This window comes from Drosophila melanogaster, chromosome 2R, assembly GCF_000001215.4.
Source record: "Drosophila melanogaster chromosome 2R".
NCBI classification, from domain to species: Eukaryota; Metazoa; Arthropoda; class Insecta; order Diptera; family Drosophilidae; genus Drosophila; species Drosophila melanogaster.
In genome coordinates, this window is record NT_033778.4 from 11,222,513 (window position 1) to 11,248,941 (window position 26,429).

At 44.3% G+C, this 26,429-nt stretch overlaps 14 protein-coding genes and 1 pseudogene across 18 annotated transcripts, besides 1 other annotated feature; 8 read left to right on the forward strand and 7 right to left on the reverse strand.

Annotated features, from left to right (window-relative positions):
* The first annotated feature begins 358 nt into the window (after positions 1 to 358).
* CG7737 (uncharacterized protein) lies at positions 359 to 4,234 on the forward strand. Of its 2 annotated transcripts, none has more exons than NM_136797.2 (2): positions 359 to 498; positions 2,058 to 4,234. In NM_136797.2, exon 2 carries the CDS (start codon positions 2,075 to 2,077, stop codon positions 3,602 to 3,604), a length of 1,530 nt encoding a protein of 509 aa, NP_610641.1. In that variant the 5' UTR covers positions 359 to 498; positions 2,058 to 2,074; the 3' UTR covers positions 3,605 to 4,234. The 2 variants fall into 2 exon arrangements, with proteins under 2 accessions (NP_610641.1, NP_001286308.1); NM_001299379.1 differs by lacking the exon at positions 359 to 498 and adding an exon at positions 933 to 1,171.
* Positions 3,946 to 10,004, reverse strand: metro (menage a trois). Of its 4 annotated transcripts, none has more exons than NM_001144170.2 (9): positions 9,642 to 10,004; positions 7,428 to 7,536; positions 7,087 to 7,364; positions 6,899 to 7,030; positions 6,492 to 6,521; positions 5,997 to 6,164; positions 5,604 to 5,925; positions 5,151 to 5,327; positions 3,946 to 5,031 (listed from the first exon to the last, which is right to left on the reverse strand). In NM_001144170.2, the coding sequence occupies exons 2-9, from the start codon at positions 7,468 to 7,470 to the stop codon at positions 4,511 to 4,513; spliced, it is 1,671 nt and encodes a 556-aa protein (NP_001137642.1). In that variant the 5' UTR covers positions 7,471 to 7,536; positions 9,642 to 10,004; the 3' UTR covers positions 3,946 to 4,510. The 4 variants fall into 4 exon arrangements, with proteins under 4 accessions (NP_001137642.1, NP_610642.2, NP_001286309.1 ...); NM_136798.3 differs by having other exon boundaries at positions 5,151 to 5,444; NM_001299380.1 differs by lacking the exon at positions 6,492 to 6,521.
* Positions 10,005 to 10,679: 675 nt separating this feature from the next.
* Positions 10,680 to 11,202, reverse strand: CG13218 (uncharacterized protein). Its single transcript, NM_136800.2, has one exon. It carries the CDS (start codon positions 11,190 to 11,192, stop codon positions 10,752 to 10,754), a length of 441 nt encoding a protein of 146 aa, NP_610644.1. The 5' UTR covers positions 11,193 to 11,202; the 3' UTR covers positions 10,680 to 10,751.
* A 280-nt stretch (positions 11,203 to 11,482) lies between these two features.
* On the forward strand, positions 11,483 to 11,953 carry CG13228 (uncharacterized protein). Its single transcript, NM_136801.2, has one exon. The coding sequence runs from the start codon at positions 11,491 to 11,493 to the stop codon at positions 11,896 to 11,898; it is 408 nt and encodes a 135-aa protein (NP_610645.1). The 5' UTR covers positions 11,483 to 11,490; the 3' UTR covers positions 11,899 to 11,953.
* Positions 11,954 to 12,739: 786 nt separating this feature from the next.
* On the forward strand, positions 12,740 to 13,243 carry CG13227 (uncharacterized protein). The gene has a single exon (NM_136802.3). It carries the CDS (start codon positions 12,778 to 12,780, stop codon positions 13,138 to 13,140), a length of 363 nt encoding a protein of 120 aa, NP_610646.1. The 5' UTR covers positions 12,740 to 12,777; the 3' UTR covers positions 13,141 to 13,243.
* A 104-nt stretch (positions 13,244 to 13,347) lies between these two features.
* Positions 13,348 to 13,692, forward strand: CG34223 (uncharacterized protein; the record flags this gene model as incomplete). The annotated part of the gene is made up of 2 exons (NM_001103795.1): positions 13,348 to 13,444; positions 13,505 to 13,692. 2 exons carry the CDS (start codon positions 13,348 to 13,350, stop codon positions 13,690 to 13,692), a joined length of 285 nt encoding a protein of 94 aa, NP_001097265.1.
* On the reverse strand, positions 13,691 to 14,174 carry CG13217 (uncharacterized protein). The gene has a single exon (NM_136803.4). It carries the CDS (start codon positions 14,094 to 14,096, stop codon positions 13,755 to 13,757), a length of 342 nt encoding a protein of 113 aa, NP_610647.1. The 5' UTR covers positions 14,097 to 14,174; the 3' UTR covers positions 13,691 to 13,754.
* A 485-nt stretch (positions 14,175 to 14,659) lies between these two features.
* Positions 14,660 to 15,132, reverse strand: CG34224 (uncharacterized protein). The gene has a single exon (NM_001103796.3). The coding sequence runs from the start codon at positions 15,102 to 15,104 to the stop codon at positions 14,748 to 14,750; it is 357 nt and encodes a 118-aa protein (NP_001097266.1). The 5' UTR covers positions 15,105 to 15,132; the 3' UTR covers positions 14,660 to 14,747.
* Positions 15,133 to 15,595: 463 nt separating this feature from the next.
* Positions 15,596 to 16,483, reverse strand: CG13216 (uncharacterized protein). The gene has a single exon (NM_136804.5). It carries the CDS (start codon positions 16,449 to 16,451, stop codon positions 15,675 to 15,677), a length of 777 nt encoding a protein of 258 aa, NP_610648.1. The 5' UTR covers positions 16,452 to 16,483; the 3' UTR covers positions 15,596 to 15,674.
* A 498-nt stretch (positions 16,484 to 16,981) lies between these two features.
* On the reverse strand, positions 16,982 to 17,602 carry CG13215 (uncharacterized protein). Its single transcript, NM_136805.2, has one exon. It carries the CDS (start codon positions 17,504 to 17,506, stop codon positions 17,156 to 17,158), a length of 351 nt encoding a protein of 116 aa, NP_610649.1. The 5' UTR covers positions 17,507 to 17,602; the 3' UTR covers positions 16,982 to 17,155.
* Positions 17,603 to 19,232: 1,630 nt separating this feature from the next.
* Listericin lies at positions 19,233 to 19,682 on the reverse strand. Its single transcript, NM_136806.4, has one exon. It carries the CDS (start codon positions 19,652 to 19,654, stop codon positions 19,289 to 19,291), a length of 366 nt encoding a protein of 121 aa, NP_610650.1. The 5' UTR covers positions 19,655 to 19,682; the 3' UTR covers positions 19,233 to 19,288.
* A 2,052-nt stretch (positions 19,683 to 21,734) lies between these two features.
* CG13226 (uncharacterized protein) lies at positions 21,735 to 22,687 on the forward strand. Its single transcript, NM_136807.2, has one exon. The coding sequence runs from the start codon at positions 21,778 to 21,780 to the stop codon at positions 22,489 to 22,491; it is 714 nt and encodes a 237-aa protein (NP_610651.1). The 5' UTR covers positions 21,735 to 21,777; the 3' UTR covers positions 22,492 to 22,687.
* A 206-nt stretch (positions 22,688 to 22,893) lies between these two features.
* CG34225 (uncharacterized protein) lies at positions 22,894 to 23,483 on the forward strand. Its single transcript, NM_001103797.2, has one exon. The coding sequence runs from the start codon at positions 22,932 to 22,934 to the stop codon at positions 23,244 to 23,246; it is 315 nt and encodes a 104-aa protein (NP_001097267.1). The 5' UTR covers positions 22,894 to 22,931; the 3' UTR covers positions 23,247 to 23,483.
* A 109-nt stretch (positions 23,484 to 23,592) lies between these two features.
* On the forward strand, positions 23,593 to 24,142 carry CR30029 (annotated as a pseudogene).
* Positions 24,143 to 24,681: 539 nt separating this feature from the next.
* Positions 24,682 to 24,910: a mobile genetic element.
* Positions 24,911 to 25,613: 703 nt separating this feature from the next.
* On the forward strand, positions 25,614 to 26,098 carry CG34227 (uncharacterized protein). Its single transcript, NM_001103799.2, has one exon. The coding sequence runs from the start codon at positions 25,676 to 25,678 to the stop codon at positions 25,988 to 25,990; it is 315 nt and encodes a 104-aa protein (NP_001097269.1). The 5' UTR covers positions 25,614 to 25,675; the 3' UTR covers positions 25,991 to 26,098.
* Positions 26,099 to 26,429: the final 331 nt, after the last annotated feature.

Below are 26,429 nucleotides of genomic sequence, written 5' to 3' on the forward strand. Positions count from 1 at the left end.
AGTAGGATTAGTCAAGATGTTATCTTCTGATAGATCAATGATTTGGAAAATGGTATTTAATACCAAATTTTTCTCTGTGCACAAGGAGAGGGTATCAGGCCCCTTCTCATGTTCTCTCTGCGCCCCAAAACCACTCGACAGCCCACTCGATTTGCCCACTCACTCAGCTGTGTTGCATGCTTTTGCCCGGAGCTTTTTGGCGAGCTTACAGTCTGCGCACAGTGGCGCAACCAAAGGGGTATCTTCGAAAGGCTTGAAACATAACCCCTACGGGGAATCCGGACTACGCCACTGGGTCACAGCATAAGCACACGGGCAGAGCGGCACGTTTCCATGTGATGTTTTTCGGGTTTCGGCATTCAGTGTTGTTTGCCTTTTCCGCGGAGCTGGAGTTTTCCCAGCAGTTGGCATATAGTATATATATATATCTCCTGATATTCCGGTAGAAATGTTCAATTGTTGAATTACTTCGGCTAAGCGGCATTCAAAGTTATTTTGGTGAGTGACAGTGCGCAGTGAAGTGAACATACCCACCCATTATCACCCCCAAATATGCAGTAACCCAAAATTCGACTTCCTCTCGGATGTTTGTGGTTGGTTTTCCTATTGTGTGCAGTTTTTGTTGCCGCTGAAAACCTTGAGCATTTTGTTGGCCAAAAATATATAAAATCAATGTCAAACGGCGGAAGATGGGATACCGCTTCCATTTCTTTCCCCCCCCCCCCCCACTTACTGCTCTTCGTGGAAACACTCAGATTTCAGTTGACCGCCAGGTAAAACCAGCTGGTCCGGTTGGCTAGATACTCCTTCTGGGATTTTTCCTCCGCTTTCCCTTTGCTGCCGTGGCTATTAATAAATGCATGTGGCCAGAAGAAGCGAGTGAACATATTTCAGACTACATGTGTTCTTGGTGGCCGTGTGTTTTCCTTTGGACGCCAGTGTGTTGCTCGTGGTTTTCATTGCTGGGTGGGGGGAGCTTTTTCGAAACTCTTATCAAAAGTCGGATTCGCGGGCAGGGATTCGTTCGTTATCGAAACAGATGAGCGAACATGCCGTTACTTTTTAATCAAAAGACGTGTGTAGTTTATGTTGTACGGAAAGTGGACGGTAATAAAACTCAAGTGTCTGGAATTGCAATGCACCATTGCCATAAGCAAATTTCCAATGCACAGTAAGCAAAAATGGCAAAAAAAAACACAAAATTAATTCTGTTGGTGAAAATATCATGTTATATATCAGCAAATTACCCGCACAGACTGTTGTTTATGTATATTATACGATAAGTTTATTGCGAAATCAATTTACAATGCTATTTTTGAAAGTGAAAGGGAAATTGAAAAGCCATATCTGTGAAAGCAAAATGGGAATTTTGAAAAGCAAATTTCCTACAACCATAAGAATTTTTAAAAGGGCTTGTTTTATTCACTTTAACATTTGCAATGGATAGTAAAGCTAACGTATTCACGTTCTGAGATTTTAGGCATGACTGCGAATAAGTGATATTGTATTACAATTTACACAGTTTTAACGCCAAGCATTTGTAAGCTTACTGTTGCATAAAATTGAAAAAAAAATTTACAAATTTTTGAATAGCTTGCAATTTTGAAAAATGCATCCAAATATAATTTTCTAAATATTGTGTGATTAAAGGAAACCATAATGCTTACTGTTGCGTAAAATTAAAAACCAATTTTACAAATTTCTGAATAGATTGCTATTTCGAAAAATTCATCCAAATATAATTTTCTAAATATTGTGTGTTTAAAGGAAACCATAATTAAATAATGCTTACTGTTGCATAAAATTGAAAAACAATTTTACAAATTTTTAAATAGTTTGCAAGTTTGAAAAAATCATCCAAATATAATTTTCTAAATATTGTGGGTTGAAAAGGGAACCATACTTAATGTGCTTTTAAGTATACCAGATTTTTTTCAAGTGTACGCACAATTGCCCACAACCCACTTACTCACACTCTAGCACATTCGAACTTATGGTGTTTATTATTTAATTTGCTTTTCTCCTGTTGCTCTGCTACCCCTTTATTTCCAAACCAGATATTCAGTTACCCGGAATGAGTGGCGCACAGCGGAATCAGGATCGCAAGATCGTTGTCATCGGAGCAGGAGCCTCGGGTGTGGCCTGTGCCACCAAACTGCTGGAATTGGGCTTTCAGAATGTGCTCGTCGTGGAGGCGGAGGATCGTCTAGGTGGCCGCATACACACTATACCCTTTGCGGACAACGTCATTGATCTGGGTGCCCAATGGTGTCATGGGGAACGGGACAACATTGTGTACGAACTGACACGGAAACAGGATGAGGAGCTGCTGGAGTCGACGGGTCCGGTCTACGAAAACTATGAGTGCGTCCGCTCCAACGGAGATGTGGTACCGGAAGAGGTATCTAGTCGCCTGAAAGCCATCGTCGGGGATTCACTGGTCACCCGGCAACTGGAGCTGCGTCACTGCAGCGGTTCCTTGGGCAGCTATCTGACCAACAAGTTTTACGACACTCTCCGGCGTCCGGAAAACTCCGATATAGACGCAGAGGTGGCCAGTGAGTTCTTTGTCAACTATCAGAAATTCGAGAACTCCGTCGAGGCCTCGGATACGCTAGAACAAGTTTCGGGACGAGGTTACCTGGACTATTGGGAGTGCGAGGGCGATATCCTGCTAAACTGGAAGGACAAGGGCTATGTGGAGCTTCTACGGCTTCTCATGCGCTCCAGGGAGTTAAATGTGGAGCATGGAGTTCTGGAGCAGCGTCTCCTGCTTGGCACTCGTGTTGTGAAGATCAACTGGAATCGGAACGACGGACGCGTGGAACTTCAAATGAGCAATGGAGAGACCTGTATAGCTGACCATGTGGTGGTCACGGTTTCATTGGGAGTTCTCAAGGATCAGCACCTTCGGCTATTTGAGCCACAGCTTCCAGTAGAGAAACAACGTGCCATTGACGGTTTGGCCTTTGGAACGGTCAACAAAATCTTTGTGGAGTTTCCCGAGGCATTTTGGCCCGAGGATTGGACGGGTTTCACCATGCTCTGGCGGGACGAGGATTTGGATGACATACGCGGCACTTCTCGAGCATGGTTGGAGGATGTCTTTGGCTTCTACAGGGTGAGCTATCAGCCGAGAATCTTGGCGGGCTGGATAACCAATGAGAGCGGCAGGCACATGGAAACCCTTCCCGTTGATGAGGTCCAGGCTGGCGTTATGTACCTCTTCCGAAGATTCCTGAGGTGGAAAATCCCAGATCCCGCGAATTTCCGCACCTCTGCCTGGTATACGAATGACAATTTTCGTGGGTCCTACTCCTATCGATCCATGGACACGGAGCAGCTGGGAACGGGTGCACGGGAGTTATCCCATCCCCTGACCGTGGTGGCCACCACTCCGGAGAAGGACAAGGACTCGGAGGACGAGGCGTGGCAGCAGAGTCGCTGCGATAGACCCATTGTCCAGTTCGCCGGAGAAGCGTCCAGCGAGCACTACTACTCCACGGTTCACGGAGCAGTCGAGGCGGGATGGCGGGAGGCCAGACGACTGGCCCAGTTTTACGGAATAAGCGTGTCCCGTTCTGGAACCAAATCGCAACTCTAGCTGTAGGCTAGGATATCGTAGAACATGTATAGACGACAGCGATACCTGACCCAGTTATACGTGTGGATGTAGAATTCTGTCTTCGCACTACAAGATACAATCAAGAAAACTGATCAGTACATCCTGGATAGACTTCATATGCCTAAGCTAATAATTTACACATTTGCCATAGGTTAGCATAGGTGACAGATTATATTTACGAGTTTATATGTACGTGAGCATGTCAATATGTCAACAAGTGCGCTGCCCAATAAAGCTGTGTTTAAGTCTTCTCTAACCTAAATAAAGTTAATATATACATCATCAATTGCTAAGCTAATGAAAAACGCTTCCCTCTCAATCGCATTTAAAATAGTTTTTTTTTTTTATTAGTTTCTCACTTGTTTTCAACAATTTGTCACTACGTTTTTGGTGAAATCAGTTTTCGAAATGAGACATGTCGTCACACAGAACTTCACATTGTATCCAATATGCTTCAGTTAGTGAGTGTATATACAACTGAGATACAATACGATTAGCTTTAGGTTTTACGGGGGGATTAACTCTGTACTTTGATTTCAACAACGTGTAATACATACATTTATAATTAAGTCATTCTTTGAACACAAATAAATTTTGTACAACAAGTTTATATAATTTAATTGTAAGTTAGATGCTGGTTGAGTTCAAATTTCCTTCACTTTCTGTCAATAATTATTGTATTCATTACATTGTTTTCACTGTTACGCAAAAAGGTACATGTCGTGAAAAGGACTAAGGCCGGACGGGAGTGCCCAGCAGGACCGCCTACGGGTAAATAGTGTCTCTTCTCCGTTTCTCTAGCAGATTGCTAAATTCGTATGGCAAAAATACTTTGGTGTTCATCAACAAACTGCATGAAATGCTTGTCCACATTTGGCAACCGATCTACTGCACCCACATGGATGGTGCCCATACCGGTTCGTTCTCCAGTCGCTGGACATTCTGGACCAGCTGCTCGAAAGCATTGACCAGTTCGCCGTTGACCAGCTCTACGTCGAAGAAGTGTCCGTATAGGAAATCTATGCGTTCGGCCGACTTGATCATGTCCTCGAACTCTTCGTCCGTAAAACTTCTGGCATTCGCCTCGTCGAATGTGGATTTGGCACGCGCCTCCGTTCGCGTAGCCTTCAGGATGTCCAACTCTGGTGGCTTCACATGGATGAGGAAGGGCTTCAGCTGAGCTGTGCGCAGAGTCTTGATCGCCTGGTAGTGCGGACTCAGCACACATACGCAGCCGGCATTCACAATCGACTTGACACTCTCCGCCGATGTTCCGTACAAATGGCCCTTGTACTCGCCGTGCTCCACAAACTTTCCCGCCTCGATGTCCGCGTCCATTTTCTCGCGGGCCACAAAGATGTACTCTCGTCCGGCCACTTCACCTGTGCGCATTGGTCGGGTGGTGTCTGAAAAAAACGAATAGGTTTTCTATTAAAGATGTTCGAAAAGAGGTCCATTTGTTCACTTGGTCATTTCTACACTAGTTCATTTGTTCACTTAATAAAACAAACTTAAGAAAACTTACACGGAACCGGACTGCGGAACTTCTCGGGATCCCGGGCTATCAGCCGGCGGCGCAATTCATTCCGCCCCACGCCGGGTGCTCCGATGAGCACTATGGGCCTGAAGACTCCGGGCCGTGGATACAACTTGGCCACCTCCTCGTACGTGGCGATCTGCTCGCGGTCAAAGTCGTCGTTCTCTGTCAAATCGTACATGATCTTTTTAGTCTTGGGCTGGCGGCAGGAGGAGGTGCTGCTACTCGCAGGCAGACGCGGGGAGCCAGGTGGGGTGGTGCATAGTGAGGCGCATGATCCGGCTGGCGATGGCAATGCATGGATGGGACCATTTGGAGTTGGGTCGAGTGTTAGATGAGGGGGGCACAGATGAAGAATGAAATTAGAGCAATTTTAGTCATGGAAAGACAATGAACAGCGAATGTTATGGAAGCAATGGGCTGGCAACGCGATATGCTTACGCTTCGAGTCCAGATCGGTGCCGTTCTTCTGTGTACGGTCGTGGAGGATACGGCGCTCCTGCAGCGCCCGGCTGGGAATCAAACCGGCTCTTGCCGAGCGCTCGTGCTCCTTGCGCGCCTGCCACCAGTAGGCATCGTCTTGGGCCACAATGTGCAACACATCGCCGCGCTGGAAGGCCAGACCCGCCTCCTTGCACGGAATGTAGGGATCCACATCCGGATTGTAGTCAAAGTGGGCCCTCACCCGCACTTTGGACTCGCGCTGGGCGCCCTTGTTGTCCGCGGGAACCAGCTTAAAGGTAATGGTGCCCTCCGAGTTTTGCTGGTTGTTTATAAAAGGTATGAAAATTACATCAAGAATGAGGTTTCTCGATCAATTCTAAGCATACTTACCAGTATGGTGAGCACATCGCCCGGCGTCTTGCCCTCCACGTTGATGTTGTTGACCTCGATGACCTCGTCGCCGACGTGAATCAATCCGGAGCGATCTGCAGCGCCGCCGTGCATAATTCTGGCGATGATTATCTTGCCCGACTCCTCGTCCGTTTTAATGGTGGCGCCCTAAAAGTAGGCAATTCGTGTTACTAGAAAGCCAACGCAAGGCGCGTATGTGTGCGTGTGGAGAGAGTGTGTGTGTGTGTGCGATTGTGTATCTGTGTGGAGTGCGGCTTCCGATGTTCTAGATGTGAGTGTATCTAATGGATGCGTCACAGCGACAAGAACAACGGAATGGGAACAAAGGATGGTAATGGTATCTTATGTGACATGTATCTTGGTGTGTGCACAGCTTCCTGGCTGTTGTTTGTTGTCTTCAGTGCTTGGCGAATGGGTTTTCTGTTTTATTTCTTACAGTGGACATTTTACGGCTATGGACATTCGATTACTTACAACAATTGGCTCCGTACTCTGTGCTCCTGTCTGTGTTTTTTTTTTTATACATTTTTGGATTTTTACATTTTTTTGTTTTTGTTAACGAATGCATATTTGTTTGGTATGGGCGAATTCGAGAAATTGATTCGATTTCATTCGATTTTAACAAAGGCAAAGTTGACAAAATTGATTAGCATTGAAAAGAGTTGACATGGAGGCGATAACAACAGTAGAACGAGTATGAATGGAGGCGCAGAAAGGAGCAGTTGGCAAAGGCGAAGGGTAGGCGGTGAAAGTCGGGGCGGGGTACGGAAATGAAAGTCGAAAGTGGACGGTGGAAAGCGATGGACAGCACAATACAGCGATCACGTCGATGAGATGGGCATGGAAATGGAAAGCGCTGGTGCCACTGGACGAACACTCACCAGGGGCTCGTTGCTCTTGACGAGCTGCACAATCTTGATGGTCTCCTCGTCCTCGTCCATTTCGACAGGCGCCTCCGGCAGGTGCGGGTAGAAGTCCTTCTGGGCAATCGCATCGTGGGCGAACAGAAGGTGCTGAAAATAATGAACTATTAATAAGAACGTTCATCTATCAAAATAAAACAGCTCACCTGCAGGTGAGAGTCCTGCAGCAGGTGAAAGGCCTCCTTGCAGTCATCGTTCAGATGACAATGCTGGGACAGCTGCTCCAGGACTTCGTACAACACCTGGGCAGAGGTGGAGAGCACCGGGGCCAGACGATCATCTCGACCCACTTTGGCCACCTTCGTGTGGACATTGACCAGCGCGTTTAGTTCCTTGGATTCAAGCAAGGCCTTCAGGAAGTCGATTTCCTGGTCATTGGATAGATTCTCCGACTCCTTGAGCGTGCTGATCAGCTTGGAAAGAGCTGCACAGCGAGCGAAAGGTTAATCAATCATTTTGGACTGACTGGGTGCGTCACTCAACTCACCAGGATCCCAGTTGATGTCCGATGCCATAACTGCTTCTAGCATGTCACACAACAGTCGACGAGTCACTGTCCTTGCTTATCCTTTACAAGTTATTCTTTGGCGCTGTTCCTATAATCGTGTTAACAAAATCGATATGAGACTTTAACAACAACCGGAGAGAGACTTCGTAAATTTGCGCATAAACATGTCAACGAGGGGCAAGCGGGCCAGGCCAAAGCCGAATGATAATTCCAGGCCCAAGGCTGCCACCCACCACCCAATAACCATAAACACCATAACCACCCCCACCCACTGAGAAGCGACTACTTTGCGTCACTCGCCAAAGGACACCAGACACTGGTAAATGTTGACGAAGTTCGTTTTGGATATTAAGATACAGTTATACTTGTTTAGGTTGGAAATATAATAGGATATTTAAAAATTGTAGATAAGAAATATTTGTCGTGTATCTTTACCATTATTAGTTTAACTACTGTTTGATTGTATCTAGCCATAAACTTATTTGAAAGAAATACATTTAAAAGCCAAATGGAATACCAAGCTCAGATTTATATAGTTCTCTACCATTGTCATCATCTCTTGAAACCACCTTAAAGGAGTCCCACTGTTTGGTTACCATAACAACAGTTTGCGCCCCGTTGAACCCGAAACATTGGAGCTGGGGAGCCCCACTGACGACGCCAAGTCTAAAGAGCTCCCAGCCAGCGGAACGCCAATGCAATTAGCTGACATTAAGCCCGGCCAAGTGGGACGTTCGCTGTTGTCGCCCATTGGCTTCTGGCCAGGGGGCGATATGATTAGAGCAGGCGTTGGATTTATGGCCACTTTCATCTGCCCAGTGGCCCGGAATGTTGGCGCCCCTTGTTGCAATCTGCACTCCATTAACTGTTCAATGACTGCGCATCCTGTTGCCGTGCTGCAGGACTGGTCTTGGCCAGGTGCCACATTCCAAGAGGTCACCAACACGCTGCCCTATTGCATGACCGGTGCTCATTAGTGTCACGCTTTGTGGTACGTGGGTGGTGATTAGTGTCAACTGAATGGACGCCTCTGGAGCCCAAGAATAGCGTCTCAAGTGTGGCACTCGCGTGTCCTTCAACTTGCCACGGCCTCTCGCGCTTCTGTTTCCCTATATGGTAATGAGAAAAACGCACATCTTGGCCCTCCGACACTTTCCGAAAGTTGGCCAACGACCTTGAACTACATACTCGTCGGCACACACAGCCACCCAGCAGAAGCACGAGCTAAAATTTCAATTTTCAGGGTTTCAGTTGCAGCGACGTCAGTGCGTGGGATCCGAGGGATGCAGCGCCATTTGAGGTTATTTTATTCCAGAGGGTGGTAAGTTTAAACCACAGGATATCAACCGTTGTCTAAACTACCACCATCGTGTACAAGCACTACCTTCTCACATCAATTACAATTTACTTGTAAAAACAAATGGGTTGTTTTAGGAAGCGCTGTTTTACAATTTGTGCAGATTTTTGAGAAATTGAGAAAATACAAACACACCATTTTGTATTGTTCAAGGAATCTCTAGTTAGCTAGTCTCTCTAGTCTCCATTCTCAACATATGTAGAATCTGGTTCAGAATTTGCTTTCTACGAATGATGTTACAGCTAGGTGTACAACTTTTAACTTGGTAAAGGTATTATTTTGGACAGCTTTCCGTACTTTCAAGGCAATTCCCTGTGGGGGCTTGTTGCATTTGCCACTATTACTGCTGTCAATCAGCCAAATGGCAAGCAGAAGCCAAGAAAGCGAGTCAAGACTGGCCCCAATCACACTAATTACACTGAGAAAAGCCGAGAGGGGCCAAGAGGTCTGGCGAAAAGCGGAATAATGACGTTGCCCGGGGTTCGTCAATTGCGAAAGTGGGTGGCATGGGGCGGCATAAGAGACAGTCCTTATGGCGAGTAGATAAGGCAGGTGCCAGGACTTCAACGCCCCCCAATCTCTCCTTCTATTTAGGGTAATTGAAAACTTCAAGTAATTGCACTGTGTTCCTTAAGTCCGAACGAAAGAGATAATCTGGTCATACTGAAAATAGCGGTGGCTTAAGAGAAAGTCATAAAGACATTGAAATCGCTGAGAGAGAGAGAGAGAGACTGACAGCTGAGAGAGTGTTAAAAGTTTTCCCCCGAGCATTCAATTAACAACAAAATCTGGCCAAAAAGAAGAAAACGAACAATAATTCGAATGGAGCTTATCACCTGGAGTTTTTCTGGGCAGTTGGCCAATACGATACAGACGGATTTCGGTTGAGTCCCAGCGTTGTTTTATTTTTAAATTTCCACTTCACTCGCAGACACTCACGCACACACAGAGGCACAAAAACACGGCATGTCTGCTATTTTCGCTATTTTTAGGCCTCTAATATTGCGCACTAGTTTAGTTAACCGTTAATATATCAGGATATCCTTAGACTCTTTGCAGCACTTCACATATTTCACAATAAGGATTATCAAGGTGATGGCCACCAGAGTCCGCCAGCGGGAATCCCAGAACGGCGAATAACGGGAGCGAGAGCGACTGCACACGACGGGCAAAGAACAACGTTTAATTTCAGGAATTCATTTCCACGTCGAGGGAACTGCCATCTCGCGAATCTGTCCAGCTCTTTAAAGAGCGCCAAACTTGGTACTCTTAACACTTACTCTTAGAACTAAATCCGCATACTATTTGTTATGGAAAACTTTGATAACTTATAGTATTGTGGATTTTAGTAAACAAGCTTTCTTTATTTAATATTTAAATGTAACATTTTGCAGATACAAATCAAAATGATAATAATAATCTATATTTTTAAACACATATGTATATTTCAAAAAAAATTCTTTTCGAAAGCATATCCATTGTAACTTATTGTATTTTGAAAAAATGTACTGTAATGTAAACCACTGTACCACTCTCTTTACAAGTCAAAACAAGAGTAAAAGAAATTTAGAGCGTGCTCGTGATATATTGAGTAAGTAGAAGAACAACGGAAATGAATGGGACGAAATGCACCACCAGAGAGTGGGAAATCATAAAGTGGGAGAGCACAGAGCGCCAATTGGACTTTTGCTGGGGGTGGAATCTGCGCAGGTCAGCAGAAATGCAGAGCGGAAGAAATACAGGGTGTTCAGGAGCAAGTTCTCAGGATTATGTTACCATAATTCGGCATATGAATTGATTGTTATTAATTAGCTTGTAAATACTTATCCTTAAGAAAGTGCGTCTGCTTTAGTTATAAACAAAGTCTCATTGTTAAAAATAAACATATTAATGGTACTAATACAATTTATTATAATTGGTTATTAAACTACATAGCATGCTTGTATTTATCCCAGCAGACCGCCACCAGCTAAGCCCGCTCCTCCAGCAGCACCAAGTCCGGCGAATCCTCCTCCAAATTTTTTGTCGTACCGGGCGCGGTATCCACCACCGAATCCCCTCGCTCGCACGCGATAGCTTTCCTTGTAGCGTCCAAAACCGGCACCACCTCCGATTCCGCCACCAATGAATCCACCTCCACCTGCTAGGCCAAGAGCTTGCGGCTGCTGTTGGATGAGGGGCACCTGTTGCACGACGGGAACCTGTTGGACAACGGGCACTTGTTGCACAACGGGAACCTGCTGGACTCCTCCGATGCCACCAACTCCGCCAATGGCTGCCACTCCTCCAACCGCTCCGATTCCACCTCCTCCCAGGGAATGGGCTTCAGTCCGCCAAGCGCCAATTGCCAGTAATAACAAAAAATGCACTTGAAGATCGCACCTCATCTCGGCTGAGTGTCCAATAACGATGTGAGTTACCTTAACTAAATCACCTGGCTTTTAATGCCCAGGCCGGCGACCTTCAGACCACAAACGATGACGATGATGAGGTGTGAACCACCTTACCAGTGGGCAAAACCATGATTCCCCCAATAGAACCGCCAAAACATAGATGGGGCCTTAGAGTTATGGGTTTTTTACCCGGGCGCCCCAATATGCAAATTGGAAGTGCAAACAGTGGCCACTAATTAATTTGCATAAATAAGCAGCTGGGAGTGGGGCAGACCAAACAGTTAACCCCATCATGTTGTGGCAAACTGTCTACCTGCTCGTCTTGGCGTGCGCCGTGGTCAGCACCACACCGATCCTCTCCAGCGTCGACGAGGAGAACATTAGAAGACCCCGTCACATTGGTGGATTTGGAGGTGGCGGAGTCGTTGGAGGCGGTATCGTGGGCGGCGGCATCATCGGAGGCGGAGGAGTTGCTGCCCCCATAGTGGCAGCCCCCGCTATCCAAACAGTTCCCGTTGTGTCCACTGTGCCCATCATCACCACTGTTCCCGTCATACAGACGATACCCAGCTATGGCTACGGATATGGCGGTGGCTATCCCGTTGGAGGAGGATTGGGCGGACTAGGTGGCATCGGAGGCGGCGGATTCGTTGGCGGCGCTGTGGGTTTTGCCAAATTCAAAGGCGGTTTCTTTGGCTAGACGTTTCCGAATAAATCTGAGCGTTTCTTGAGACCCTCTAGTGTAAACAATGGATAAACAAAAAAGTACTGCAAGATCGAGTTTCATTTTGCCGAGTGTTTGGAATCGACAAAGTCGATGAGCTTGCATATTCCGTAGTTAACTGGCTGTTATTTCTGGAAGAGTCTCTCGCTGCTATTTGCTTCCATATATATATGTACATATGTATGTCGAATATCGCGCGAGGCGAGGCGGATGGGCTTTTTAAGTGGTAAACAACAAGCCATCAAGCGATTACAGTGGGTCAAGTTGGCTGGCCTGAAGAGCGGTATCCAATTGTGGGTTATCGGATTGCTAATTGTAGTCTTTATCGACTTTTGTTGATTTGTCTTGTCATGTCAAGAATGTTCGTCTCAAATGGTATCTGGTTACTTGGTACTTCAAATATGGATCTTAAGAATATATTTTACTCTGATTATTATTATAGTAACCTTGCATCATTCACAGTTAATTATCTACCCATTATGATCTCAATCAGTTGCACATCGAGTTACAATCCAAAGAGATCTAGTTTGCGTTCCACGGTTGCCTCACACTTCCGCATCATAATTCATTTTATATACCCATTAAGATTGGGTCAACCTTATGTATTTGTATAAGCGATTTTTTGGGTTTTTCAAACCGACGATTATTCTCGGCGTCTTTGCCTGACTGCGATTGAAATTAGACGAAAAATGTAAAAAAAGACACTCAATGGCAATCAAGAAATGCCAATGAACTGCCTTTGTTTATGACACCAGGTGCTGGGTGTTCTTGGCAAATGTTTGGCTATAAATTAAAGCCCAGCTGGGCGATGAGTTTTAGTATTTGACGAAGTTGGAGAAGGAATACGACATCGAAATGGATCACAAGTGGATAATATTTTTCTTCAGCATTGCTGCTCTGCTCTTATGCAATTTTGTTAGAGCCGATGAAACGGAAACGGAAGTGGTGCAGGAGAAACCAAGCTCTATTCAGCTGCTGGACGCCGGAGAAACGGCCCAGTCTGATTCCACAGACGAGAACGTTAGGAAAGTGCGCCAGTACTTTGGACCACCACCGTTTGGACCACCGCCACCACCCTTCTTTGGACCACCTCCACCACCGTACTACGGCGGCGGCTTTGGTGGCGGATTCGGCGGTGGTTTCCAGAGAACTCGAGTGGTCACCCGCACCCGTTACCGCGGACGCGGTGGTTACTATGGCGGTGGATTCTACGGCTAATCAGTTTGCATGGATTTGATTGTGCTTGATTGTGATTTGTGATACTTCTTTTGTGCTGCCCCATTGGGTGCAATAAAATTGCTTGCCTTATGCAAGTTCATCCAATCGCTTGTTTTTAAGAGTTTATTAATAACACGTTCGATTTATGGCGGGGAAAGCTGAGATCGGAGGTGTTTATAAGGGGGCCACGAGGCTAAGCTGCAGAAAATGTTCCGCTTGCTGCTGCTGTGGATCACTGTGGGGCTGGTGGCAGCTCTGGATGAGCGGGAATTCGATCCGCAGGTGGCACCACCTCAAAGTTCAGGTAACGTGTGTTATTTTGTTATTTGATTATCCTAAAATTCTAATTTTATTCCTTTTCCAGTTCCAAAACCCTTTCAGCTGTGGCGAAGTTTTGCGAGTCATGTGCGTCTTGTCTTTAGTCGTCTTCAACCTAAGTCACCAACTCCGCCCACCGTTAGGACCAAAACGGGTATAACTACCACCACTCCCGAACCTGAACTGCAGTTCTATGGAGCTCTGAATCCCATATACCAAACAGGGAACTTTTAATGTTACTTAACTAAGCTTTATTACGAAACTCTTAGACTATATTTTGGGTGAGTGCTGTTGCTTTAGCGGAACTTCTTGCCGAATAGGCTCTTGAAGCTGCCAAGTCCACCGAAGCCGCCGCCGAAACCGTGTCCTCCAAAACCACCGCCAAAGCCGTGACCAAGACCACCGAATCCTCCCTTCAAGCCGCCGAGTCCTCCAAAGCCGCCGAACTTGCCGCCAAGTCCTCCAAGTCCTCCCAGTCCTCGAACCACTCTCTCGCCCTCCAGTTCATCAACTTGTGGCTCCTGTTCCGCCTCCAATTCCAAGAGTGTCAGTGGTTCTCCATTTTCGAAATCCACAGGTATGGCCAGAGAGCAGGAGATCACGGCGATCAGGGCGAGACTCAGGGCAAGGAACTTCATTTTTGTACGTCTCGAAGGGATTCAAACAGATTAAAGGCCGCTGATTGATGGATGTTCGCTGGATTGGTACTTAATACCAAGTGCCATGACAACTAGGTTTATATACTTCTGGTCTGGGACTTGGGCTCGTGCGAAGAGTTGCTAATTCGCAGTGTCAACAAAGTGTGGACCCAGCAACGGCTGCGATCTGCGATCTTGGCCAAATATACTCGTACTTTCATTCATCCAACATTTTGTTAGACTTTTGGGATGGGTTTTCGGTGAGTTTGGTCTTTGAGTGAGTGCGTGTGTGCAAATGGCTGGGTTTGCTCAGGTCTTTAGCTTGGCCCTAACGATAGTTACATCATGTTTGCCATTGCGATTACCAGGTTGATGGTCTTGAAACGCAATCACAATGACCTTAGACATTTTTTTTTGACCAAGATTCATTTAACTCCTCATCGATGTTTAAGAATTAGCTTAGAAATTCTGATAATTATCTGATTATCAATGGCTATAATTAAAGCGAGTTAGGATTTTGCTGATGCGCGACTTGGTGGGCTACAAATACAAGCAGCTAGTTTGTGTCTTAAGTCTTTTGTTTATTTTGCTAATTACTAGAAATACAGATTTGCTTAGCACCTAAGTAGTGTGTAAGTTTGGAATAGCGGTTTATTGCCTCCAGTTTGCGAAACGTTCACGTGCTGCCAGTTTTTGTCTTCGTCTCAGATATCTCTTGTAGTATTTTGCATTGACATTGAATTGTTTGGGATACGTAGTTATTGCTTTCTGGTACCAGAGCTTGGAGGACTGGCGATGGCGGTGTTTGCTTCTCGGTTCTGGGATGACATTGTAGCGGGTTTTTCTCACTTGATCCGGCACAAATGATCTCGACCAGGCAATGGGATCCAGACTGGCATCGTAGCCAGCTTCGTTAGTGGGCCACCAAGGCTTGGCTTCACAGATATCCATTAAAAGGAGCAGGATGGGTATAGCAATTAGAATGCAGTTCAAAGCGCAGTAGTTCATGGTGCAGTGGTTCACTAAAGACTGACGCTCTTTGACCTTACAACTCGGGTTCTTATACCCAGGTGAATACACACCATTATCGGATTAACGCCGGCATGGGAAGGGACCCAACTACCTGCGTAACTTATCAATGGCCCAGGTACTCAGATAAACTCGCATTGCGCAGGCCAACAAATCACTGTGGATCGTAAATCAGAGCGGGAAAAGGTGCCTTTATCTCTAGGGGAAAATCGATGGAATCGAAAATATTCAATGGCTCTGCGGGTGTAAACCAGCATGTTCGTTTCACTTTCAAAACTTGTCATCCTGGCTCCGATTGCTAAATTTGCCAAATTACCAACCTTGCACTTGACACCTGCTGCTTAATTAGCGTTTAAAAAGAGATTCGTCGGTTGTTTTGAAAAACGAGAGTTGATATATGACATGCCTTTCCATTTATCTCTCTCTCTCCAAAGAACACTCAAATAAAATAAAACATCGCTTTGTTAAATCTGTTGTATAAATGTTCTTGTATTTATCGAAAATAAATAAAATAAATTAGCTTATTATATATGGATTTTTAAGGCTCAATTAAAAGCCTGGGGCATAGCCCTGCATGTTCATGCGCTCCAGGAAACCGCCGGATGGTGGATACAATCCCTGCATGTTGACCTGAGGTGCTGGATACAATCCTGGATTGGCTCCACCGAATCCCTGCGGAGCGGGATATAGACCCGGGCTAACGCCACCGAATCCTTGAGGTGCTGGATATATTCCGGAACTGCCGCCAGCCAATCCCTGAACATTGGCCATATTGACAATATTGTTCAGCGATTGAAAGTTATCTACGGCTGGATTGGGCACAAATCCATTAGGCAGCTGGGGGTTGGGATACATCAGGGAGTTTCCATACATGGGTGCCACGCCTGGGTAGCCGAATGAGCCAAAGGGATTGAAGCCAGGAACTGAACCAGTCAGATTGGGATCCGGATACGAGGGATAGTTGTTGGCAATATTCGTCTGCAGACCGGGAACACCATTTAGGCCAGGTGCCGGCGCAAGGCCAGGATAGATCAGACCCGGGTAGTTGGGATACCGCACCAACTGGCCACCGACCGAGCTCAGGGCCATCTGGTTCATTGGCACACCCATGGTCATCGACATTGGTTGAGATCCCGTCGCTGGAGTCACGTTGGCCACCATTTTAACGTCTGGATCCGCAGAACCGGCCATCTTCAGCTGACGCTCCTTTCGCACATGCTGATCATCGATATGCTGCTGTTCCGCATCCAGTGGCTTTGACTCCGCCGTGCCCAGAAGGAGCAGGGAGAGCAGCAGGATAGCTTTCTTCGCAACGAACTTGGTCATTTCGGTAGCTATCTCTAGAGGCAACTGTTTGCTTCCGGCTCGATGAAATCCCCTTTTATGCCGAGGCCGATGGTGAAAACTTTCTTTTGCAATTATCCGCCTTGGTTTTTCGCTTAAAGTGATGCCTTTTTTATGTTTTTATGGCGGCAAAAGTCGAACACAGCGGCCCACTGAGCGCCCTGTCTTCGGTTTTGTAATCTCTTTATAAACAATTCACACTTTTAGACTAATGCCCAAGGCAAATAAGGTGCGAAATGTCTCAGCGCACGGAGTTCGCCTTGCAGAAAATCGCTGCTCGCCAGATGAGTCGCCTATATGTGAATGTATCTTGTATCTTAAGGGCAAAGCGGGGGCGTCTCAGACTGAAATCAAGAGTCTGGAAAGTCTGTTTAACATACAGCCTAAAGGTATGCTACGAAGGGAATATCTATATATCTTCTAATTTATGTTTCTAAATTCTTATCCATACCTTCTACGCCTAAAGTATCTGCCCACGTCTGTCTGTCTGCAGTTTTAAAGGCTGTATTTTTCATTAAATATATTGCAGTTTATTTTATTCTTTTACTGATTATTTTATTTGTGTTGAATAAATAATATTAATAATATTTGTACATCTTTACTAGCTAGACCTGTTCTGTTTCCCAACTTTGGGGATGGGATATTTTGGTATCCATAGAGTAAGTGACTAAATGGCAGTTCCTGATTTATTTGCCAAAGCTGTCGGTGTAGGCGGCGCGTCTGGCATCAGCACGAGCCTGGCGAACGACCAATGGATCGTCGGCCAAATAGTGGGGCGCATAGTCTTCCGAGTCGTAGGATCTGCGATTGGTTGCACCGTATCCATGTTTGCCGTACACTGCGCTCTTGGGATAGCAGATGAAATAGTCGCCCTGGTAGTAATCCGCACTGGATCGCTTCTGGCGCACTGGCTCTCCGGTAATATCCGTGGCCGAAACGAATCCTGGATTCTGGGCATCCTTAGCGATGGGTGCTGCTTGGATCAGGCTTAAACCGAAGATCATGGAGATCACAACGATGGATATGATGCACTTCATGTTTATCGGATATTTGAATATATTTCGCGGATGGTTGGCTTTTGATTTGTAGTTTGGAGTTAAGCTTGGCTTGGTTTGTCCACTGGTGCTGGAGTTCCTTTGGGTTCTGTGCCTTATCCGCCGTGCGTCGTTGGTTTTTATAGCCGCGAATCTTCTCCAATATGCGCTAATTGTTATGACAGACCGACTCCGATCAGTCAGGCAGCCAGCCAGATCCCAGTGGTGACAGTATTGGGGCACTAATTTCATTTGTCGCGCATCTTTTGATTTAATTAGCAGGAATAGCACCGCACAACATTTCCGTCAATGCGGTCCAGCCTTTTTGGCCAGCTCCAAGCTCACGACTCCCATCGTGTGACGTCATTTGGGGGCTGAACCCCTGTTCACAGGGGGGATGTCTTTTTTTTTTAGGTATTTCGGCTTAGACATTTCGCGACTTTGGCTTTTTGTTGCGGTAGGCAACGTCGAAGTGCGAATGATTCATTGGTGAAGTTGGCCCCCTCGAAAGATCAAAGAAACTTAAATATATTAGTATTGGTCATCAATTAGGCAGATCGTAGAATCCATGACGTATTTAGTCGAAGTGATTTAGCATAATAAGCTTGGGAAGTTTCGGAGCGTACTATAATATATAGACATCTCTATAACTTTAAATATTCTAAGAGTTTTAATTATAGAAAAAATACGTAACTTAATTATAAATATTTTATAAAGCTAGGTAGTTTTCTGACTTTTTTGCTGTTGTAGGATCTTTTGGAAGTGATAAACCACAATATCACTGTACCGCAATTAGTCAACAGCGTGATTGAATACTTTGCGTGTTTATTTTGGGAAATATTTTAAGTTATTTTTAAAAAGCCGACAATTTTAGAATAATTCAATTCCGCTTAATATATGGGAGGTGCATGCATATACGCGTACAACGATTTCACGGACTTCAAAATATTTGTTCCCATATTGCATGAAACAATGCCAATTTGTTGTCGGAAATTGTTTTGTGGGGGAGGCGCTAATTGAGTGCACTATTGAAAACTTAGAAATAAACATGAATCATGTTGACAACTTGCCTGTTACCAAGGAAGCAAATTCCACAATCGAGAGTGCAAAATATTTACGTTCATCAATTAGATGTCGTGTGATTCAGTCGGAAATTCGTCGTAAGTCAGCATGAATCAAAAGCCACCTGGAGTTCAACTCCTCTGGTGAAATGTTGTGCCAGGAACTTGGGGGTAATTTTCCATTAAGAAATCGATCGCAAGGCTGGTCGGGGGTGCATCAAAACAAAACCGCAAAAACCCTGTCTCAACCCCACATATCTGGAAATTAATCGAACTAGCTTTTTATTGACTTGGCAATTAGTGTGTTGTTCGAAAACAGGTTACATTATCCCAGTTTTGGCGATTCCTTTCAGTTGTGCAAGCATTTCGCAACAGTTATCATATCTAGCGATCAATGTTATAAACAAAAACCAACAAATTTATGGTCCAGATGTGCTATTTTTAATTAAATGGCTTAGAACTATCGGAATTTTAATCTTTGGAAGATTTTTCATTTGTGGAAAAAGTAGAATATCGATCGTGTTTGGATCGTATTCATTGATTAGCGTTTACGGACCGGTTCCATTTGATTACGTTGTATTTTTTGCGATTAAGTGCGTAAGCAAACCGACACGCCCTTTACACCGAAAGTCCCTCAATTGCCACCCAATGAAAAGTCCCATGTTTTTGTTTTCATTTTTTGACTTTTTTCTATTTTCGCCTCAATTACAGTGATTAACTATTTTTATTTACGTCCCCAACTGGAACTGGCTGAAGCTGACGCCGATGCTGATGCACTGCCGCCGCCAAATCCACCTCTGGGATATCCGCCAAAGCCGCCACCTGGATAGCCACCGCCACCGTAACCACCGCCACCGTAACCACCGCCACCGAAACCACCGCGCCGGAAGCCACCGCCTCCTCCACAGCAATATCCTCCGCGGCCAAAGCCGCCGCCAAAGTGACGAGCGGCCCTAACTCCAGTGCCATCATCGATTCCCGGCTGTGCTTCAGCATCTTCCAGCGTGATCTTTTGTTCCTCCAGAGGATGGCCGCTGATCATGGCCAGAATGGCCGCAAAGACGAGGGCAAGCACCAGGTACTGTTTCATATTGGACGATCAAACACTTTCTGCAATCGAAACACCCTGGGCTCCAACTTTTATATAAATAGGCAAATAACCCGGGGATGTCCCGTGTGAAGAGCAAGTGTTCTATAGCGCATTATATATGCTTTCCAAGTATCATTAGTTAAACCCGTAGGGCAATTATTATATGACGCCGATGATTTCACCAAAACTTGAGGTCAACGGAAATCCCAGACGTGTCGAAAACAAACCCCCCAATTCTTCCAGAAATTACAAAAAATTATAAAAATTAAAAACCGAGTAATAATAGTACATTTGTATTAAATTATATTTAGAGCTCAATCTTAATAAGGTAATAATATATTGATTTTTAAACTTAGTCGTCAGTTGGAAGTCTTCGAAAAAACAAAATTTTAAGTAATTATTTCACATTTTGGTAAAACTCAACATTCTTCATTAAAGAAGCTACTTCAAATTATTCATCGATATTCTTTTTCAATGACGTTGAATATTTGTAAGCAGCTAGAAATGTAAGATTTATTTTTCTCCGTGTATATCTTTACCATCACATTTTGAGACCAGCCCCCGGAATGGGGATTTACTTCTCCTACGGTTGAATGCAGACCAGTCAACACATTTTAAGTGATCAGTGACCCAAGATTGATTTTGCGCACTTTATTAACTGCATGTTACCAGAGGATTGGGTTTACTTTACTATCTAAATTTGTCGACCTGGGGAAGCACAGTAAATTCTCAGGCGTAAATATCTAAAGGTTCTGTGAGAATCTTAAACCCGTTTGGTGACCAGCATTCGAGTCAGTCCAAAAATAAGCGAACAACAATGATCTACAGATGAGCGGGAAAAACGAAATAAACGTAACAGTTTCTAACAAAACAAATCATATATCATCTTCATAGACTGGTTCGTGGCGTAAGAAACATACTTAAAAGGCACTCCTTCTTAAATTACAATATTTTATTACAGTCTAACTTGGCAATAAATATTGTAGTTAAAAGTTCCGGCTAGGCCGTGAAAAATTGACTTAGGGAGTGTGCTTTTCACCATTACTCTCAAGGTAATAATAAATTCCATAACTATTGCAGTACTTAAATTCATTCGTTGTAAGATGAATAGAGCCAGACTTGTATATGTTTAAAAACAAAAATAGGCGTTTACCCGGTAGCACTGAACCTTGGAAAACCAATATAGTTTAGTCTTAAATTATATTGTTTTAAACAATCGTCTTATGATTTGGACAATCATTTTCCTGCTTCAGACCATGAAAATTATATTACATGAATAAGTAAACACATAATATCAGCTCTACGATACCCATTGACTTGAATTCGTTAATATTTCATTATAAATCAAAGCTAAGTCATATATATACATGTATATATAAATATAATAGCACGCGTGGATTAAGTGCCTGATAAGATTGACTAACTGGCAGATGTCTAGCCACACTTAATTAAATTAAAAGGCAAAGATTTCCATGTCTGGCGAAACGCTGATCAATTAGTGCAAATATAATAATTCGAGACAATCCCAGAAGCACCTGGAAACAGAAAATGGGAAGACTCCGCTCTTATACACAGCGTATAAGATGATTCACCTGGCGAACGTCTATAGTGAAATGCATCTACTCAAGGGTGAATAGATTTCCAGCTCGCTAATTAACTTTACTATTGACAATCTTTATTATTATAGCCTGCGAGAATAGAAAAACGCCCCCGGTTGTTGGCTTTTTGAATGTGAATGAAATGAAACAACCTGACAAATGCGAAAAAAAAACCCACGGAAGTGAGCGATCGAGTTAACGGTGTGAAACAGATTGCTGACTTATTTGGCCAACTTTCGGCAAGGTCAATGTCGGGTGTGCTCGTCTGCAGACCGGGCCAAAACAAGATGATCTCGAACTGGGCGTGAAAGCCGCGTGGCGCCAACCAGTTGATGACGTTCTGGCCAAGAGTTGCGTGGTTCCGCTCGGCCTGCGTTCATTATTTGCAGGTGCCGAAGGTCTTCTGGTTCATTTTTTTGCAAACTTATTTGGAAATTCATCCAAGAACACTGTGGTATAAAATATTATTGGGTTTTTCAGTCGGTCCGCAGTTGTTAATCGCCATTAGACTGTTACGGTTACGAAATGTATCTACGCGCGCGTTTGGCTCTGCTGAGCCTTCTCTTCCTGATGGTCTCCGGTCAGAGGAGTAAGTCCCGGAGTGAACGTCCTCAAGGCAGGACCTTGGGATTATTGACTCCCCTTTTACTGGGAGGTGGTGGACCGCTCTTCGATGTTCCCCTGCCCGCAGGACCACCCATCAGACCAGGTGGTGGTTCATCCTCCGCAGCCGGAGGAGGCACCCAATCGGACTCATACTACGGCGGCAGTTATCCTAGCTACGGATACAGGCCCAACTATGGATACGGATATCCCAACTACGGTTATAACTATGGATACCCGGTCTTCGGCTACGGCTATGGGCAGAACTACTACAGACCCAGCTACTACAATTATGGTGGATACCAGAGACCGCAGCCCTATTATGGTTACCGGCCCACTTATAGCTCCAGTGGAACTGCCGGATCAGGCGGTTATCCCTCATACAGCAGTTCAGCTGTCATCTCAAGCTCTCCAACAAATTCGGCCGTTGGTTCGGCATCAGGAGCAGGAGCAGTATCCGGAGGTGGAACCCCACAGCTATCCACCGCTCAGCAAGCCCAGTTAGCCGGTCTTTTGGGTCAGGCCCTTGGCAGCAGTCTACGCCCTCTTCTCGCCAATGGGGGCGGGGCAGCTGGAGCGACAGGAGCGGGAGCAAATCCACAAGCGCTGAGCGGTCTACTCAGTCTGCTTGGCTAGACCATAAGAAGATCAGTATTAAGTAACAGATAGACACATTTATGATAAGTTATCAGACCCATAGCGAGTCTAATTATACCGAACTTCGAATCAAACTACATTTCAAAATCTATCATTGTTATCTTGTTTATTAATTTTAAATTAGTTTTAATAATTGTTTTTGTTAGTCTAATTTCTTTATAAATTTTATTTCACTAAAAAGGGTTTACTTTTTTGTTCAATTTGAATTTCTGTTGGCTAAGAATTCTCTTGCTTTGCCAATCCGTATGTAAATTGTGTTAAGTGAACTTATCGTTTGGTGTTAACCATATATAGTGGGGTCAGGGCCTTAGAACTTCTCTTCTGCAAGTTGCGAATATGTAATAATTAGAGGCACAAGAACTGCACTCTTGGAGCTATAAAAGGCAGTTCAGATCGCAATTCATTTTAGAGTGTTCAGAATGGTCAGCATGCGGTTCACCTTCTTCTTACTGGTTGTATGGACTCTCGTGGGATGTGTTTTTTCGAATCCTGTGAATGAGGATCCTGCTGCTGCAGCAACACTAGATGACGTGGCTGATTTGGGTGGTCAGGAAGCGAAGGAGGGCAATAGACCAGCTAGATGGCTGAGCGGAGGTTGGGGAGGCGGATGGAATACAGGATGGGGAGGAGGATGGAGTGGCAGCTGGAATGGAGGATGGAATGGAGGCTGGAACAGTGGATGGAGTAATTCCTACAGCCCCTGGAGAAACAGCTATAGTAGTTACTGGTGGTAGCAGTCCCAAAACAGTAGCTTCCCAAAACTTGATGCCAACTTTTGAATAAAGTGATCCAAATCAAGATTATAATCAAGTTATGTTAAAGTTCTGTGAAAGCTCATAAGTCTAAATAAAGCGCATTAAGTTAACAAAAAGCCGAAGCTTTAAAGAGCTTCTTAATAGCCAAATTAAAACACAGAAAACCATTTCAATTGTTTACGTGCTGCCGTTTTATAATATCAAATAAATCTGTGCAACGTAAACAAGAACATTTAAATTAGTAAACAAGAAACAGGAATGCCAGTCGACTCTGTCTTTGGATCTCTGGATCGAATAAAAGACCGCAGCTTTGGTTCCAAAAGTTACAGTTGCACAAAGCAAAGATCCAAGCACAACCGAAGAAATCTCTCCACGAAATCACTGACCCGAAGTATCTGCAAGATGCGTCTAATCCTTCTGTCCATCGTTGGCCTCCTGTGTCTGGCCTATGCCCTCGCCCTGAATGAGAATGCAGCTGCTCTCGAGGATCTGGTCAATCTAGGAGCAGAACATGCCGAAAGCGGAGTGCGAGATGCTCGTGGTTAAGGTCATGGCAACTACGGACATGGCAACTACGGACATGGCAACTACGGACATGGTCATCACGGGGGTGGTGGTCATGGACATGGACATTATGGTCGCTAGTGTATTTATACATTTTTAAACTAACCCTGATGACAACACATATATTTCAAATACAATTTATTAAAATAAAGTAGGTTCTCTTCAAACTGCAATACGATGTCTTTAATAATAAAGAGGAAATCTGAAACTAATACTATAAATCAAAAAGTACTTCTTGTTCAAAGAAATCTTAAAGGTGCCAAAAGAACACACACATTGTGGTGAAATAAAAATGCTGACATGATAAATTTAAGATAAGCTGTTTTAAGCTTACTGTTTAAAAACTACAGTAATTGCACTAAAATTTTTTTAAGAATTATATTTATTAGATTAAATGAAGAAAAAACTCAAGGGCCAATGACGAGCCCCTTTTCTATATGAAAAATAAGGTAGAAGAGCTTTATTTTAAAAAAAGCTTCAGAACGTCCGATTTCAATTTTGTGGATTTTAAGTTTATTCACTAGTAAGATCCATATCCATACAAATCAGTAGGCGTGTTATTTCTTGACTCGCACGAGCTAATTTAGTCAAATTAGTTATTTGGTTATATTTTGTTTTGAAAAGTATTAGACGCCATACGGTATATTTCGATGGGAACCAGTATGACAACTCAAGTTTAACGGCTTGCACTCGTAAATCCCCAGTTGTTTACTTTTTAGATTCTAGATCAAGCAAGTCGATCTTGACATTCATTAAACAATTGAGAGCCTATTTGCATATGAATCCTTGTGAATGAGTACTATGTTAATTGGGATTAATGATTAGCAGATTTGTATTAAATATTATATTATTACACACGATATGCGATGAATAGAGGTTATACTAGACTCGTTTAAAATTATGTATGTAACAGGTTGAAGTATGCGTTTCTGATCATATAAAGTATATATATTTTTGATCAGGATCGCTATGTCTGACCATCTAGGGCAGCGCTCATGTATCAAAAGATTCTTTGTATTATTTGGTTCAACATGCACTTCTATTAGTACTAGCTAAGAAACGGGTATCTGATAGTCGAGGATATCGAATAAAGGGTTGCCTCATGTTTAACGCTCTACTCAGTATTCAACAAAATGTTATTAGGATTGACCTGACATCAACATGTCTGTTACAGTCCAGATTTAAGTCAAAGATTTGTTTATATGAAACTTAAACAATTTAAACCTACATGTAAATGGAAAGGTTTCTGTTCTGTATATTTGGCTTTGTTGATTAATAATTAATTAAATATGGCAATCGACCTGTCACTTAGCTGCCGATGCACTTTAGTAAAAACCCATAAAACAAAACAGGTCTCAATTGTTGGCAGTCAACGAATCCTAATCGAATGATCTATGTATGAAACCACTTAGGAGTAGCATCCCGACAACTTTCGCAAATGAGACATTAAAAATTTGGAATGATTCAGTAATGACAGCCAAAACAAAAAAAAAAAAACAAGAAAAAAATGGTACACAGAATAAAAAAGAGTGTAATATTTGTGTGGTGAAATATATAGCGATACAAACCAGAACCCGGTTAAAAAAGCCCCTAAACAATCGCACCTAGAGGCCAAGTAGGTATATAGTACATACACAGTATAGTACGACTATGGCAAGAGGTGGTGGTGGAGCTATTGGAGGGGGGTGCTGTGGAGAGACCCGACTCATCGATGCGTATGAGAACAGGAACGTCAAGTGGCGAGATCTTCGCATATAAGGCCCGCGATTGAGACGAACAAATCATCAGTTGCACGAGTCTGTCGAGTCTGTATCAGCAACCCATTGAATCAAGCAGAAAGCAAGATGCGTCTAACACTTCTGGCCCTCATCGGTGTCCTGTGCCTGGCATGTGCCTACGCCTTGGATGATTCTGAAAACAACGATCAGGTGGTTGGACTCCTGGACGTCGCCGATCAGGGAGCGAACCATGCCAACGATGGAGCCCGAGAGGCCCGCCAGCTCGGAGGATGGGGCGGTGGATGGGGTGGTCGTGGAGGATGGGGCGGCCGTGGAGGATGGGGCGGCCGTGGTGGATGGGGTGGCCGTGGAGGATGGGGTGGAGGATGGGGCGGTCGAGGAGGTTGGGGAGGTCGCGGAGGTGGTTGGTATGGCCGATAGAACGGCTGACGTCGCTGACCACGCCTCCGACCAATCCCACCACTTGCCAAGTCAGAAGGATACCCTGTCACCAATGTCATGGCGTGAATAAAGTACTTTGGAGCAATTAAATTTCGATTTTTATTTGGTATGCCTAACGAGTGGCGTTTTTAAACCCATTATTTACTATCAAGGGAAATATTCATAATAGAAAATCATCTCCAGTCGTCGGATTGAGCTAAAAGAAATCAGAAATCCTGGAAGCTCTCAATAATCTTCTATCCATAGGACCACTAAAAACACAGCTTCGAAGTCTTTAATAATATAAATTTTGGATCAATCTGTAATGATAGGCGGCAAAACAAAGTTCAGTGCGTCTAATTGTAGCAGAAAACTTATCTAACATCGCTGATGTAAGCCACAATTTGACCAGATCCACCACCTGCCAAGTGAAAAGGAC